Source organism: Varanus komodoensis, unplaced genomic scaffold (genome assembly GCF_004798865.1).
Source record: "Varanus komodoensis strain SLA01 unplaced genomic scaffold, ASM479886v1 scaffold1, whole genome shotgun sequence".
Lineage (NCBI taxonomy): Eukaryota > Metazoa > Chordata > Lepidosauria > Squamata > Varanidae > Varanus > Varanus komodoensis.
Window position 1 is genome coordinate 82,460,284 of NW_025335268.1, and position 17,497 is coordinate 82,477,780.

The following is a 17,497-nucleotide window of genomic DNA, read 5'->3' on the forward strand; positions in this document are numbered from 1 at the left end:
AACCTACTCTTTAACCAAAAAGAAGCTTAATTCTAGTTTTATTCTCCTTATTATTTTTCTTAGGACATGGACTCTGTGTGGGACCCCAGAGTACCTTGCTCCAGAAGTCATCCAGAGCAAAGGTCATGGACGAGCAGTGGACTGGTGGGCTCTGGGCATTCTGGTATTTGAAATGTTGTCTGGGTAAGTTTTGGGGCAGTGTGTTCATTGAAGTGCAAATGTTCTGTCATTTCTCACAAATATGGAAAATCTAATTCTGTAACTTAATTGTCTCCAAATATTCCTTTCGTGTAGAGAAACGGTTTTGGAGACAGAATGAAACTGTTCTGCACAGTCTCAAAGCACATAACCATGCAGAAAGGCTGTCTTCTAAAGATGAGAATAGAGTATAAGCCTTTGCTTTCTGATGAGAAAATTGTGCCCTTTAAACATTTTCCTGGCCTCTTGAGAGTGGAGTTCCATGAGTGGCTCCATGCAACATCTCAGTGTATGAGCCTTTCCTGTATAAGTGGTTCCATCATCCAAGCCAGATGTCATCAGGAAAGGTCCATGCAATCAGATCCTCCCACATAGTTGGCCCGTTTAGGTAACAGTCACAACAACATGGCAGCCAATGATGGGTAAGTGGGCAAATGTTTCCACTGGGGGAATACTTCAGGGGCAGCAATACCACTTATTATCCTAAGAGAATTCAATACTGAAGGCTTCTCTTGTTTTCCAGTAATTTTCAAATCTTGTTTTTAAATGTTTCTCAGTAGAGTTCAGGTTTTCAACCTTAAATTGTTTACTTTTTAAACTTTGTTAATTTAAAACAATAAAACTTAAAGAGGCTCTGAAGTTTAGCCTAAAACCTTCACATAGTCAGGAGTGTTTCATGTGAATAAAACAAAATGAAAGAAAAAGAAAAACCAAAATATTGTCCTTAACTTGCCTAAATAGGTTCTCAGTGGAGTAATTTATGTGTGTCATGCCTATCTACCACATCAACAATACAGAAAGAGATTACTGAGACTTCATTCAGTGGCATGCCAGTTTGTGAAATGTGCACTCATGAGTCTTATTTCCACTAGTGGACACCCAGGGATGTCCTATCAGAACCCCACCCAATTTAAAAAGAACCATGCTCTAAGGTTGCCGGTGGAGGGAAGACAGAGTGCAATGGTAAATGAAGGTGCATCTGATGTTTATATTACAACATATCATGTTCACTGTACAGTAGAAACTCTCTAGTTGTTGTTTTTTGGTGGCCTTGTTGGGTATGGTACAAATTTTAACTTTGCACTGACTTTTGTGTTCTCTCTGTGTGAGAGAGAATTAAAATTCAGTATCTCATAAATCCAAGAATAACTTTGCTCCACTAGATGGCAGCATCACAGAATAACATGATTTAACAAAAAAAGTTCCTATTACATCTTACTGACAATGAAATGGTTGCTTGAAGTCATTCAAAACTTTGAAGTTTATGCTTTATGTTATCTTGTGTCCAGCTAACTATGCATACTTGCACAATGAAACCGAACGTATGAATTCCTGCATAGTTGAGTAATGCCATTGCAAAAGGACAACTGTTGAATCAGGTGATTGCTGTAGCAGATTTACAAATTTTGAGCTTTACAGCATCTTTTTATAGTTGTCATTTTAAGTATTTCATTATATTAATTCTGTACATGGATAACTTATTTGTAAACCACCTTGAAAACACCTTATTGCATAATGGCTCTTACCTTTTCACACTAAATATGCAAACAAATGTCCCATCCATATCAAGAATTTCCACCAGAGAAAATTATTCACTAGTTTACAGACCTCTCTAGACCACATATAGATAGCTGCTTCTGAGCATGTCCCTGTCCCTGTGGAAGCTAATGCCCCACCAGATTTGCTGCGATTGTACTGGGGAAGATGGTGAGGGTCACTGCCTGCATGCCACTACTCATTTAGATTGTGTGCCTCCTTCACCCTGCATCTGGTTAGCATGGAAAGAGGAGATACAGAACAAGGTGGAATAGGTATGTGTGTAGAAGAGGAATTCTGCCTTTGGCTTTGCCCACTCCTAAACCAGGACCACCCAGACTGAGGTCAAATGAATCCCAGGAAAGTCATTACTGAGGTCAGATGGATCCCAGTGAAATCATACTGTTGAACATTTGTGGAAGTTAATGGACCTTGTCGTGATTTCAGTGGAATGTAATTTCAGCTAACTTAGTCTAGACTCAACACATTTCATTTTTGAAATGAAATGTAGTTAACAATGGCTCCAGCTAAATAAAAAACGTATTGAGAATTACTGTATAATATCACAGTGGAGCTACTATACAAGGTTTGTGCACCTCTGTGCAAACTCTCACAAGTCTTCAGTATTCCTTGCATGCTTCTTCTCCATTCTGTCACCTGGAGGTAACTAGTAAGGCATTTATAATGTGAAACTGTGTCCTAAATGCATGCATCAAATTTTATTCAAATACTTTAATGTTCAAGGGTGTCTTACAGACAGTATAACTGATAGCATTGCTTTACTCAATTATAAGCACAGAAATTGCATCAGAAACCACACAATTCTGGTCTGAAATATTAATACTCTGCATTTGAATAATAAGTATTCCATATGTTTCTAATAGACTCATATTATTTAATAATCCATCTAAAATTGAGAGCCTGGGAATGCAAGACAAAATTGATAAACTGTTGTCTTAGATTTAATTATTTTTACTGGCTTTATCTTTCTTGTAGAACTCTCCTTAAAAACATAAAAAGAAAATTGACCAACATGTGGTTTGGTACTATCAAAGGACTTCCTGCAGAAACACTCCTATGAAACTTATAAAAATCAGCTGGACAAGTTTGTAAAGATAGAAGCAATTTCCTAAGAATTATTTTTAACATGCACACAAGAAGTTGTATAACAAAATATGCATTCAGAATAATGATACTAAAGACTTTTTAAAAGCTGGATGAACACATATCTTACTATGAATTAAGTTTAATGAATATGAAAAGTTTGTTTAACAGAAACTTTTATTAAAGAGAATTCTACTACCACATTAACTCATATGGCTCATTGCTGAGGTCAGCAGAATGCACATTAAAAAACCAAATTCTGAACTCCCACTGAGCTTGATATGGAACTTGTATGACAAAGGAAATCATCATTTAAAGGAACAATAAACCAGAGGAACTTGTTAATATCTGGAGAATTTCATTACAAAAGGGAAATATTTTATGTGGATGGAAGGTACAGGATAAGCCAAGAAGCAACTTTCTGCATCCTTGAGAGATGCATCTGAGAGACGTGGACTCCAGTCCAAAGTGTCGATGACTAGGTCTAGGTATTTTATGTCTAGATATTGAAATGTTCCAGCAGCCTTTTTTCTCTAAAGTTACAACAACAAAAATAAATTTTAAAAACCTGATTTGTCAGGTAGGTGTCTAATTACTGCAAAAAGTAACCCAAGAATTGTTTCCAACTTTAACTCCATGACTCCAACTCCACAGCCCTCCAATAGAGTTCAGGGCATTACATACTAGTGTTGATATATTGGTCCAAAGCACTTATCTTGACTTCAGCAATATTGTATAGTTTATGAACAAGTAATTGCACCCAAATATTTTCACAGAAGATAGCAAGTCAATATTTCTGTAAGCTGCTTATGGACCTTTTAAGTATTTGGCAGCTTATAAATGAAAATATAAATTCATATTTTTATGATATAGTTGTGTTGTTTTTGTTATATACTTTTATTATAGGCTATAGTAGGTTCTAAACCATGCAGATCCTATGGGAATGGGAAAGTATATAAAATCAGTAATAAATCAATGCTCTTCTGTGCATTTTTCACAACTTCTAACCTTATAGCTATATGGTAATTTGCATTCCATCTTCCCCAAATAGATTTCCTCCATTCTTTGATGACAACCCATTTGGAATATATCAGAAGATTCTTGCTGGTAAAATAGATTTCCCCAGGCATTTGGATTTATATGTAAAGTAAGTGCAACGACTTTCATCAAGGGCTTATTTTCTTTAGGTGCCACTTCAGCATTAAATGCAAACCGTACGGCATGAAATCATAGCCATGGTCAGTGATGTAGTATGCAGCTGGTGCTTTATGGATTCTGGGGAGATTTTTTCTCCTGTTAAGAAGTACACCTGGTACTGTCTTAAGCTTCTTGCATCATGCTCCTTCTTAAACCCAGATAGCAGTATAAGCAGCATAGGACAAATTGGAATAACGAATGAACATTATAAACATGTTATCTGCAGATGCACATGAACTAACTTACTTGGTGCCCACATTCTCCCATTCCATCTAGTAAATTGACTGCAGTGTTCACCTATAGCAATAGATGTGTTCTACATCAGCAACAGAAATTACGGGTATTTATGTCATTGTTTCCTACCTATCACTTATTTTGTGATGGAGAGGTAGATAGCTTTGATTCCTTACTATTTTTGAAAATTATGTAAGTTTTACATATGGCATTTGCTCTATCCTCCATTCACCCTTTTTTCTTTTTCCAGCTTTCTCTGATGTGTTAGACTATAGCCCTCATCACACCTAGCCATTGGCCATGTAGAGAGTTAGGGAGCTGCAGTCTAATGGTCTGGAGGAGATAGCTCCAGAAAGGCTGGCTCAGGCTTTATTACAACTTGAACAAGCATTCAAGTGAACCACATGCACTTGATCCAAAATTAATTTACCCTGTAAAGGCAACAGAACTATCATGACGTAAGCATTGGTGTAGTTTTATGATTGTAAACCAACTCACAGGCACTTGCTGCTTGACTGATATACACATATAATAAAGTAAGTATATTCCTTGCATGGGGTTGCTTGATCTGTGCTGGTTTCCTCATTTACTTGAAACTTGAATGACTAAATAAAAGCATAACCCATTTTCAGACCATTGTGGTAATTGTGAACTATTGACCTATATATGCATCATAATGTCACTGTATTTCAAATTGTATTTTGGGTTTCCCTATTTGTAAGAGAGATGTCATATATTCCCAACAAAAAAGAAAGTTTGTTGGAAATATATAAACAACAAATATGTAGCATCTGTTTCTAGGACTCAAGTATTAGCAGCAGACCTTTCTCTCTGTCTGCTGTGAATATTACCACGAGAACTTCTCAGAGTAGCAATGAGTGAACCAACCTTAAATTATGAACATTTAAAAATGCAGATGCATCTGTTTGCTTTTTTGGAACTGTAGTCTGGATTTTCTAAATAGAATTTACTTAAAGTATTGCAAGGCACATCTATGAACAATTTACCATTTTAAAATCCCACTTTTGTCTTTAGTTCAGAAGCTACTTACAGTGATTGTTATTTAATATTTCTGGAAAACATAACTACATTGGGGACATGTGCAACCCATATAAAAGTCTAGTTGATGTCAAAGAATCTCTTAACAGCATCATGAATGCTTGATTAAACAGTGTGCAGTTGAACCAAGTCCTCCAGGCAGTAGGCCTGGGATGCTGTATCACTTGACAAGCTCCCTGCCAAATAAATCATAACAAAAACAGACTAGAAATTCTTTAGTTTGGCACCTTTCTTACCATGCAAGGATGCTATAGGTTGACAGTGTCCTCTGCATGATGTGAGTATCTTCCTTTAACTGGTTATGCTTGATTAAACAGTGTGCAGTTGAACCAAGTCCTCCAGGCAGTAGGCCTGGGATGCTGTATCACTTGACAAGCTCCCTGCCAAATAAATCATAACAAAAACAGACTAGAAATTCTTTAGTTTGGCACCTTTCTTACCATGCAAGGATGCTATAGGTTGACAGTGTCCTCTGCATGATGTGAGTATCTTCCTTTAACTGGTTAATATAGTTGAGCACACTTTGAACAATGCTTTTATTTTTAAATGCTTGCTATTTTCCCTTCTTTCCTTATCATATTCCTCAACGAATTCTTACCTAGAGTCAGGTTAATGAGTGGTGACAGCTTTAAAAGAAGGATGCAGGATATATTGCCAGGGTTGTTGCTGGAACAGTTGTTACTCAGCCATCACAGTAATGTTCAGTTAATGCTACTGGCCCTGTCTAAGTAAATTATCTGCTATCCCATCACAGTGTGAGAGAAAGCAATGGTGAAAGGCTTTTCTCACTGATACCATCAACATGAATTGAACCTTAGTGGCTATTTCAGAACAGATACTTAATTTACATAGTTCTGGCATATATTAAATTCCTGACAACTTGAATATATTGTATATGCTAAGACTTTTAAGCACTTTATTTTAATCAGAGCTGAGAAAAAATTTGATTAGGTCTGTTTTCCATATTAGAATTTGCATGTTTAACCAGCAGTTACACAAATCACTTCGAAATCAACAGTTTATCTGCTTCCTGTTCAACTGTTGGATGCTAATTATAGTTCAACGTTGCATGAAAGCCTTCTTTTTTAAGCTTCCAAAACTGTCCAATTCTTGAGCTAGTCCAGAGGGCACAGCTCAAGGAAACTTATACTTACAGGAAGCAAGAGAAATCTAAAAACTCTTAGTTTCCAAAGAGCCAAGCTAAAGCATGGGCAGAATCACCTTAGATTACAGGTTTCATACCTTGGCTTTAGCTTAGTCAGGTTGGAGAGCTTCCCTAAGCATATCCAGGCCAGATACGTTTGCAGATTGCATGAACTGTAGATCTTCTTTGTAGATTAGATCAGGGACTACGAAATTCCTTGAAGCCATAGATATTCATCTTTTGGAGTTCTTTTGTACACTTTTGCTACTGTCCAAAACTCAGTAGAAAAATAGTTAATTTTTTATGGGTCAGTTGAAGTACACCCGAGTAGACTTTCCTTATTAGTATTATTATGAAAGCAAACAAAAATGAAGACTGTTTTGACTTAGCTTTAATTCTAATTGTTTTTAAAGGGAACCAATAGCAGAGATTAAGGAAGGAAGAAACACTGTGACTAAGAAGTAATAAAACTAAACAGACTGAGCCAGTGGCCACTGTATATTTAATATACATTTTGGAAAATTCAACGAATTAAACTGGAATGTTGACAAAATGATTTGAGTGGGTCTGCAAAAACATCCGTACATGGCAAAACATGCGCTTGCTTTGCTACTTGATTTATAGTTACCATGCCATTGTATTACTTGCTGTTACTTTTGTTATGTGCCATCAAGTTGTCTTATAGCAACCCTATGAATGAAAGCCTTTCAGAATGTCCTATCCATGACATTCTCAAATTATGTAGAAAGGTAGATTGATTCCTCATTTCATGCTCTCCTCCAGTTCAACCAAACTAGAATTGACTTGTTATACACAATCTATATTCAGTCAAAATAGAATGACTACATTAAAATGTTCTACTTTGAAAGACAACTGATTCATTTCTTACCTGTACAGGGACCTGATTAAAAAGCTTCTTGTGGTTGACAGAACCAGACGGCTAGGGAACATGAAGGTATGCTTTAATTATTAAAAATATATTTAAATCTCTACTCATTCAGGCCATTGGATAATTATATTATTTGGCTTCAGTTTACAAAAATGCTTTCTGTTAAGAGCACTTTAGGAGTTGAAAAAAAAATCTTATGAAGATTTCCATAATTCTGGGAAAATGTATTTATATGAACCCTGAGTAAATTATTTTTTTGCAACTGATAAGACATCTGGCAAAACAGCAGTGCCAGTTTAAATATAAAATGGAGATGTGTTCAAATTCATGTGGTGCTAGTTGCAATAACATGCCCCCAGTGGCTGGGATATTATAAGGTCTGGAAATTTTTATCTTTGTAATGAAACTATAGGTGGGCTTCTTTTCTGAATAAAGCAGTTTTTCTACTTAAGCTATCATTTTTGTCCACAACACCATTGATAGAAATCTTCAACAGGTAGAGAAGTAAAATAATTTGTTTTTGGATAAAATGATGGGAAACAAGTCAAATATTAATAATCCTATTAGAACAGTATTCCTCTTTCAGCCTTCAGCTGTCTAAATCACTACAAAATTGCACAGATATGAGCAAGTCAAGCCATTTGACCCCTCTTCTTGTATTAAGAGGAAATAATATTTAAAATATATTTAACAAAGATTTATTAAAGCACTTGGAGTGACACTGTAGTGTACTAGGTGGTGGAAATTTGGATCCTTGCTAAGCCACATAACTTGGAAATTCCCTTTGAATTCTACAGCAGGCACCTAAAAGGCCATATGAGTTGTGCATTGTTCCCAAAAAACATCCAAAGGGGAATTCATGGTGATCTGTATCACTTGTGTCAATTAGGGACGGAGTTAGGATATTTCACCAGCAATCCCTTTTGAATGTTTTCTTCTTCTGGATCAAAGTAGTTCCCGAAATCCAGTGAGACACTGGGCATTTGTTTTTCAAACAGCAACATTCCATAGTAAACCATTTTCAAATCTGGGAAAACTTTCAGATGCTTATAATCTAAAATGATGGATGGGCTGCTACAAGGATACCATTTTAGCTCTCAGCCCTGATCTCGCAGTGTTACCCGATTTAAAAAGACAAAATAGCTGGATTGTATCCAGTATGGACAAGGGTGATTTGTGAATAATATCAAAATTGGTATGAAAGACACGACTGTGAAATCCATATTTGAGACATATTTGGATGTGCATTAGATGCATGGAATGTGCTTTCAAAATAGATGTGAGAGAAACCATACTGAATCACTGCAGCTTACTGGGTTTGTGCTATAAGGTATTTTTGCGCTTTCTGGCACTAAATTCATTTTTTCCCCAAAAAAGAATGGAGCTGATGATGTGAAGAGACACCGGTGGTTCAGGTCTGTAGACTGGGATGCAGTACCACAAAGAAAATTGAAGGTAAAGTGCACAAAAATATTCCTCTTTAAGAATAAATTCATCATGCATTTGTTTATTTCAGTCATTTGCATTGTACAAAATGCAGTTTCAAAGATGATCATACAATTACAGTATACAGTGATGGTTGTTCAGTATAAGTTCCTTGTATTAAAGCACAAAGTTTTCATGCAGAGCTTTATAAACTGTATTAGAATGATAATGTGTAACAATGAATGATGGGGTTGATAATTCAAGCAGTTCTAGCAGCCTTCTCCAGCTGGGGCCATCCAGATAAGGTGCACTAAAATTCCCATCATTCCCAGATAATTCTGGCTAGAAGTTGTAGTAGTTCAACAAATCTAGAAGATCCCAGCTTGATGAAGGAGGCCTTTTCAGTGGCTACCGCCAGCCAGTGGAACTCCTACCCAGGAAAAGCTAGGTTCATGGCCTCCGTGATGTCTTTCTGCCAGCATTTATTCATGTCAGTCTGTCTGTCTTTCTTTCAATTCAGCCACCTATAGTGCCGAAGGTATCAAATGATGGTGATACATCTAATTTTGAAGCTTATCCTGAAGATGACTGGAACAAAACACCTCCTGTACCTCCTAAAGATTTAGAGATTTTCAAAAATTTTTAAAGTGGAACACAAAACATTAAGGTATTAGGCCTCTATCAGCACTATTTTTTCATCTATTTTATAAAAATTGATATTATGTTTTATTTGTAGAATTAAAGCACAAGTATGTTACAGCAGATAGTATTTCTGAATATCTTCTCTGGTCTTTTTATAGAATCATATTCTATAGAATCCTTTTTTGTTTGGTTTAAAAATTAAGGAAGGAATGTCTTGAGATCATTTAAAGGCCTTAAATTCCTTAAAGAAATGTTACAACAATACTAATAATCCTTTTGCATTATTTTGGCTACTGTGAACAAAGAAAGGGTGAGACATCATGTACAGGTTTGATAAGGTGTGAATTCAACAGACTGGCTTTTCTTTTATAATATAAATTAGTTATCATGATGAATTATCAAAAATTGAATACTTATTTTTATTTATTTGCTAGAAACTGGAAGAAGATTTTGATACTGGGCAACTGAAAAGAAGAGCAGAAAATATTACTGAAGAATTCTTTTGAAATGAATAACAAAATGTTACTGGGTTATGCATAGTATTTAAAGAAATAATGTTAAAAATAGGGAAAGGGACAATACTCATGTTTAGTTGTACAGATTTGGAATTAGTTCAGTAAACTAAAATACTGAAACACCTACCCTGAGATGTAGACATTCAAATTTCTTAGTTTTTTTAAATTAAAATTATTTTAGTATTGTTTCTTGCTATGCCCAAACCTCTTTTGCATAGTTATCTCATAGACTAACTTTATAAGTTTATACTAAAATTGTCATTTAAAGCACAAATTAGTGTATATGTATATAATGAAATCAATACATTTAAAGCACAGAAACTGTGCAAAAATGTAAATTTTGTACTTTACAGAGTCTATGGTTTTTATTCTGAAGTTTTTTTCAAGATGCTCTCTGGAAGTTAAAAAGAATCTTGAAATGATAAATAGGTTTTTCAGCATCTTCTATACATTTTATAATTATTTGTAAAAAGAAATATACACATAAATTTTTAGAAAATGTTAACATTTCCAGCCATACTACTTGAAACTAAAAGATAAAAGGCCTTGCTGGATGTCTTATTTTTTTCTTTCGATCACATCATACTTTCTTTAGGAAGTTGAGCTAATACAATGTGTTTGTACATTGTATTTCTTTCCAGGATTCATAACATGCTTATTTTTAAGTATAAGAAATCATGGCAAAGTATATCTTGCAGCACCTGTTGATAGTAAGGGTAGAGTCTAATACTTGACTCTACATTTCCTTAAAATTGTTGCACGTGCAGGGACCTGAAAGTCATCTAAATCAGCCACCTTTCATAAGTCCAGATTTCTATATGCATGTCCATCACGGAATAACTGCAATTTTAACAGATGGCCTGACGTGTGAAGCCATTAGCAAATAATCAAGTTCCACAACCAGAGATTGCATGTTAACTGACAGCAATTCAGAGATGCTATATTTGCATTCCGCTATGACTTCACTAAAGCTGTTGCTTTATGGTGTCATCAAGTGATAACATGCATATGTAAATTACTGCTGAAGCAGGATCACCTCCATATTATTAAAATTATTCATACAATTTATACTGCCAGAATAAATAAGAAAATGTAGAATGTAACACTTGGAACTAGGAGTATACATTTATCGGATCCCAAGATTAAGCTAGAGATTGTTGATATTTGCTGTTTAAATTGAGCAGCACTGCTACAACTTGAATTTTCTAGCCTTACAGGTAGTCTCTCTGTGTACTTCCTAAATTGATTTTAAAATGTTTATTGGAACAGCCAGTATAGCCATTGATGAGAGATGCTGGAGCAATAGGACAAAACATCTGAAGGGATACCACTGGCCCATCACTGCTGTAAAGGAAGATCCTTCTAATAGAATTTGTTCATCTGAGCAGTTTACATTATTGGAACCATGCAAATTAACCAAGTAGATGCACTGAGGCAGCCTATGTAATATGTCGCAATCTGTCCGTCCATAAATGTATATACTTTGAACTTCATTATATTAGTGCACATTTAAAAATGCCAAGGTAGTGCTTCCAGCAAGTGTTCTCCAGTAACATTCTCAAGCAAGAGCTACTTAGATTAGAAATAAAGGTATAGTGAGTCACTAGTATTCTAGTGCTGTTGATAATTGATTTTAATTAAACACAGTGGGTTGAACACCCACCAGAGGAACAGAAACTGCTAGCAAAATGGATCTTGCCTATCTCCAGGCTGCTATCCTGACTTTTCAACAGCTATTAGATCAGCTTTCTATTTCCATTGAGAAGCAGTGATGCACTTCAGTAAAGGCTGCTAGGAATTACTGAACTAGCATGCTTAATTATTATACATACTGCAACTTCAGAAATTCATTTAGTTGCCAAGCCACTGAAACTGAACTAATTTCAGTTAGTATCCAATTGTTGACATTTCCTTTTTACCTGTTATTAAAGTTGAACCACAGAATAGAGGTTTTCATTTGGCAAATTAATGATGCATGGAAATCAATTATGGATGGTATATGCAATCTAATGCAGAAAGAAACTTAGACTTTTGTTGGATGAGAGGTACATTTTAGAATATAGCTTTCCTAGCATAATGTAGTAATATAAAGAAGCTGATGTGATTCAACTTTTCACAAAGCACTCATCATGCCAAGCAAGTGCTGATGAAGTTAGACATCTCTGTTGCAGTTAATTTATCAGTACACCAGTAACCTGGAAATGGCAGTAGGAGAAAGGTGCGTTAAGGAAGGGGACTATCAACTAGTGCTACTATCTCTGGATTGGATCCAAAATAAATTAGTTGATCTTAGATCTCATTGAAACAAATGAAAGAAATCATTCAGACTTGATACAGTTTCCAGTAAAATCAACTGTATTAACCAAATGGGGCTGGTCCTGCAAGGCAGCTTGCTGTTTGTGGAAACCCCAGCTTGCATGTGGCTTGGCCTTTTCCCTGTCTGGCTTTCAAGTGTCAATTTATATAATATACCTTTAATTTTTGTCCAATTTTGTACTCCTGTCCTGTTTCTAAATATCAGGTGCCCTGCCTGAAATTCTTATATCAGTATCTGACAAAAATAAATACACAGAGAAGAAAATTAGGCCGTTATTCCATTTCTGGAATCATTTGAAAATATTTAACTGCTGAACTTGCTTATCTTTTTTATTTTTTATTTTTGCTATCTCATAGTTTCAGTTTCAAGAGTCTGAAATCATAGTTTTAATAACTACTGTTATTTGTAATTATTTTGCCTTACAACAGACTTTAGCACACCGGCAATATGCTTTAGGTGGTACAGAGGTACAGGGCCCTTTCCCACTACCATAAAAGTAATGTTTCTCATGGAATGTTGCATACAAACACTTGATCTGTATCTTTCAAAACCTGGGAATGACACCATATGAGGCATTTGCCATGCATGAAACACACAGCAATTGTGCATTTGAGAATGAGCAGCCACAATGAATAAGTGCCCAAACTTCATTAAGAAGTTAATTTGTACTTGTACTTCTGCTATGTCATACAGCCTGTGCATAAGGGCACAATTTGGTTGGGAGTTTATAGAATAAAGCATCTAATAAACCGTCACAATAAATCAACAGTACAGATCAGGTCCATAAAAAGACATTCCAATACTAAAAATAGGATGCCCCAGTTCCTACTGATTTGTTTTTATTGGAATTCAACCTTCATTACCATGGCTATTTTATAGTGGTTTGGTTGTTTAAGTAACTTCTAATAGGACTCCCTTTTTCACTTTTTTTTTTTTTTTTTTTTGCTTGTTATGGACCAATAGATAAAGCCAAAATAATTCTTCTCTAGGTCCTTTCTAAACTGCCCTCTATAAAGTTGTTATGTGGCTCACTGACATAATTTAGTGATCAGATCCGATACCACATAGCTTGAAATGAGGCCAATGCATAGATTATCCTGTAAATTTGCTTAATTAAATTGAAGCGTGTGCTGTTAAGTTTTAACCAAGGTGATCTGCTGTAGAAGAGAAATTCTAATATATCAAAATGTAGGTACTAAACTATGTTTAACCAGATGAACAGATCTTGTAAAGCAAATAGGAGGTGGAATATAGCAAGCCAATCATCTTGCCATACAGGAGAATTAAAAGTTCTGTGCTTCCTATATTACAGAATTTTTCAGCTTTCAAGAACTGTAGCATGATTTCTTTGTACTGTACTGTGTACAGATTTACTATGTTTTGCACTTTTCTATGGCAAACATGACAGCTTTATAAATATTCTGTTGTACAGTAAATAAGGGATAGTTACATCTATGTACAAAACAAAACCAAATTGAACAGATATGATCTCCGAGGCAGACTTGGACTGATGTCAGAGAAGTTGCTTGTTAGTTCTAACTTATATGTGTAATAAGTACTGTACAAATACATTCATCAGCCCTCATTGCACAATGAAAATCACTGTGATCTGTAAATAAAACTTAGTCCAAAAATACGTCTGTTGAATGTTATATTGTCATAAGCTTATGTAAGATTCTGAGAAAATTATACTTAACATTTAAAACTTCTTGTTGATATGCAGTTTGATTGATTGGATGAAGGTGCTGTACTTACCTCTGGCAGAAGAAAATGTCTTCAAGTATTTTACATTTCAATCCCTCACAGAGATGGTGCTTTACTTCTTTTCAAAAGACGAACATGTCCCTCTCATTTTATTTCTAATGTAGAGATTTGTTCTCATTTGTTTGTGCTTAGCTAGGTAGATAGCAGTGTGCCTTTTCTGTCAGACTCTTCCTGTTGGTTATTTTTGACAAAACCATGAGTGTTCACAGCAACACACAGTAGAAAACGGTGCCACTGTTTGTGCTGCTTAATGAATCCTTCCCAAATCACAAGGCAGTTACTATGCCAAATCAACATATTCCATATAGATATGTCCACAAGTCATCTGGACCGCCACTGACCTAAAATGACTGATGTAATGGAGGATGCCACTCCTAGGTGGGCAACATGATTGCCAAAAGATCAGGAGAGCCACATTGTTGTTCCTTATTGACTATGCTAGGCTTGTAGCAGCACAGTTGACCGTCCCTGTTCTGGAAGCATGGTAGCACTGGGGAACACATGACACTCCAATTGCTGATGAACTACAATCCTGCCATCATTAGCAGAGCATAGCTAATGATGATGGATGATGGTACCTATAGTCCAATCACAACTGGAGGGCCTACACTTATCCATCACTGAGTTAGAGAAAATAGATTGATTTTCTGTCAGTGTTATGAAATCAGAACTTGTGATTTTCTTTTAAAATCTGTATGAAACCGAATGACAATGTTTAAATAAACGTTCATTAAATATCAAGGTAATAATCAAAGGGGAGGAGCTCTCAAAGTATATGCTAAATTAGTGCCAATTCTACCATATTTAATGCTGCCTTTTATTTTGCCTTTTTGTAAATCTTTTTTCCTAGAAAACAATTTGAATAATTACCATGAATCTATTATTGTCAACTTAAGCTTGCCAGCTCAAGTAGAATAGTTTGCATTACCAACTTAGAATCATAGTATATTTCTTTAGCAGTCCAGGAACTGATGGCATGGTGGAATGTTTACTTGAATATGAGCAGTTCTAGTCCCAAGTTTTTGAGTAAAACACTCTTCCTCAGTAAGTCTACATTCTCACCATTTCACTAGTTTCTGTTGCTCCTCACTTTAATCCCCTTTCTCTTTTTTGTTCTACTTGATTGCTTAATCCACTAAGTCATTGAGTAAGAAAGCAACGGCAACTGTTGTTGTTCTTCACCACAACTGTTTATGTATTAGATATATATCCCATCTTTTTTTTTCTTTTAAAGAACTGAGATCAGCTTACATCATCATTCCCCTTCTGCTCTCAATTTTATTCTCACAATAACAACCCTGGGAAGTAAGTTGGGCTGAGAGTCTGTGACTGGCCCAGGTAAAAGGGTTTCAGTGGTAAGGAAGAACAGCTTGAAGAGACTTTTGTCAGTGGGCCTGGGATATAGAAATAGTGGGTTCAAACCACTACTCAGCTATGGAAGCTATTCCAAGCCAGTTCTTGAAATAGTTTTAAAGTGTCACTATGTACACCTTGTAGAAAGGACAGGAGGTGTGTGTAATCATGCATTTGGTTTCAAAAAGTGAAGGTTGTCACAATTGGACAACTGGAAATACATGTTATTTTGCACCCTTTCAAAATAATTATTTGAAATTTTACCAACCCATGGTTTTGACAAACTGTGGGGGTTTCCAAGCAGCAAAATGTATGAATTGTGTTGGATATTCTCTACAATGTGGGCCTCAAGCCTAACTTTAGGAGATTCATTGTGTGTTTGGCATGAAGATCAATATGGCTCCTCCCTCAACTGTTAGCACCAACAACCTTTCCTTCAAGCCAGCTCATCTCATCTGCTTTATTAAAACGAGTCTTCCCTGCCCCAGTTTCATCCATCTTTATTGGCCAGGTTCATACTGGGATGTCTTGTTGTATGAAGCCAACCAGAATGATTAAGTCATGCAGCGGTTCAGACCACATGACAAAATACATCATGACTTACCATGCTGAGTGAACTCAGTAATTTTTGTGCGTCACATTATCAAATTGTTAGCCAGGACTCTCTTGTTTCATGCACCTATAATCCTGCCTGGAAGCCTTTTTGAGGAGCAACGTTAAAATTCTGCAAATAAATAGATCTTTCCTTTCTTTCCTTTCTCTCATTCCTTCATTCAGTCATTGACCAGCCAATAAAACACAAAATGACACTTAGTTAAAAATAAGAAATATCCAATACTGATAAAATTACAATAATTAAAATAAGTAAAAACATTCTGGTAGAACCTAACAACATTAAGGGTTAATTCTACCGTGCACTGTACAAACTGCTGAACAATATTTGGCTGTAGTCAAGGAGATAAAGTCGGATTGATCAGATAAAAGTAACTTAAGGTAAAAAGAATTGGAGTAACTGGGATATTTTGAAAAGAGTGGGGATAACAGTTCCTGGTGAGCACCTGTAGAGAGGGCAGTAAAGAATAACATACTCCAGTGATTCAATTATTTCTCCCCCACATAGGCAGAGTCTCTGTTCAAGGGGTGTTTTTTATATCTCCCTTCAGTAATAGCTGTTGGGAAGGCATTGAATCTGGCTGGAGATAAAGCCCTTCTAAATTTGGGGATAGTTATGCTGCTGAGATATCTAGCTGGTTGCAAAAGATGTGTGGTATGGTTCAGGAAGGTATTTCTGGATAAAACTGGATAATCTGTAGCTCTAGATCAATGGCCCACTATTTAAGTTCTGCTAACACCCATTCATAGCCCATCGAGGAGATAGCTGGTCATGAATAACCATATAATAGCCATTTGGCCTGTATTGCATGGCTCTGTGAGCTGTCGGTCATTATTAGAGGGACTAAGCCAGATGGAAAAAAGAGGAGCTTAAGCCAGTAAGAAAAGATGTGAATCCAGGCCAACGTTTCAATTTTAAGACGGCCAGATACATGTTGCAGTACCATGATTGAGATGCAGCATGGTGCTTGGAAGATAGTCGTCAGGAACTTAGACTGAAATCTTTCCAAAGGAAGAAAAGACCTGTAGGGTCCCAATTGGGCTCCAATCAAGAGCTGGCCTTGAATCTTAGTTGAGAAGACTTTAATTGCTGTGGGTATATATTGTACACCTTTAGAAAATTAAAAGTTTGTAAGTTTGACACTGTTTTTGTACATTTAAGATGACATATTCAGCATGAAATTTGCAGTTATCTGTAACATGAAAGACAATCTCCAGATATTTGAAGGATGTGACTTGCTCAATTAGATGGTTATTAAGTCGCAAAACATGCATCTTAGGGCACTTGGCAAAAACCACAACTTTGGTTTTAGAGTAATTAATTTCTAAACCATCTTTCTGGCAATGCTCAGCTAACACATGGAGTGCCCATCTCAGGTCAATCTGTGTTTGAGAAAGTAGCACAGCATCATCTACATATAAAAGAGCAGAGATGTGTCTATTTCCCAGTTTCAGTGGATGAAGGGAAGGGCTGTTGAGTTTGTCAATAAAAGCATAGGGGCAATAAA

At 36.0% G+C, this 17,497-nt stretch overlaps 1 protein-coding gene across 1 annotated transcript in view; it reads left to right on the plus strand.

Moving 5' to 3' along the window:
• Positions 1-13,896, plus strand: part of PRKX (protein kinase X-linked) — a 56,319-nt gene extending 42,423 nt beyond the window's left edge. The window contains exons 4-9 of the mRNA XM_044432649.1: positions 64-183; positions 3,890-3,985; positions 7,370-7,427; positions 8,739-8,816; positions 9,307-9,453; positions 9,863-13,896. Coding sequence (XP_044288584.1) covers positions 64-183; positions 3,890-3,985; positions 7,370-7,427; positions 8,739-8,816; positions 9,307-9,432 — 478 coding nt within the window. The 3' untranslated portion in view covers positions 9,433-9,453; positions 9,863-13,896. The remainder of the gene's footprint in view (positions 1-63; positions 184-3,889; positions 3,986-7,369; positions 7,428-8,738; positions 8,817-9,306; positions 9,454-9,862) is intronic.
• Positions 13,897-17,497: the final 3,601 nt, after the last annotated feature.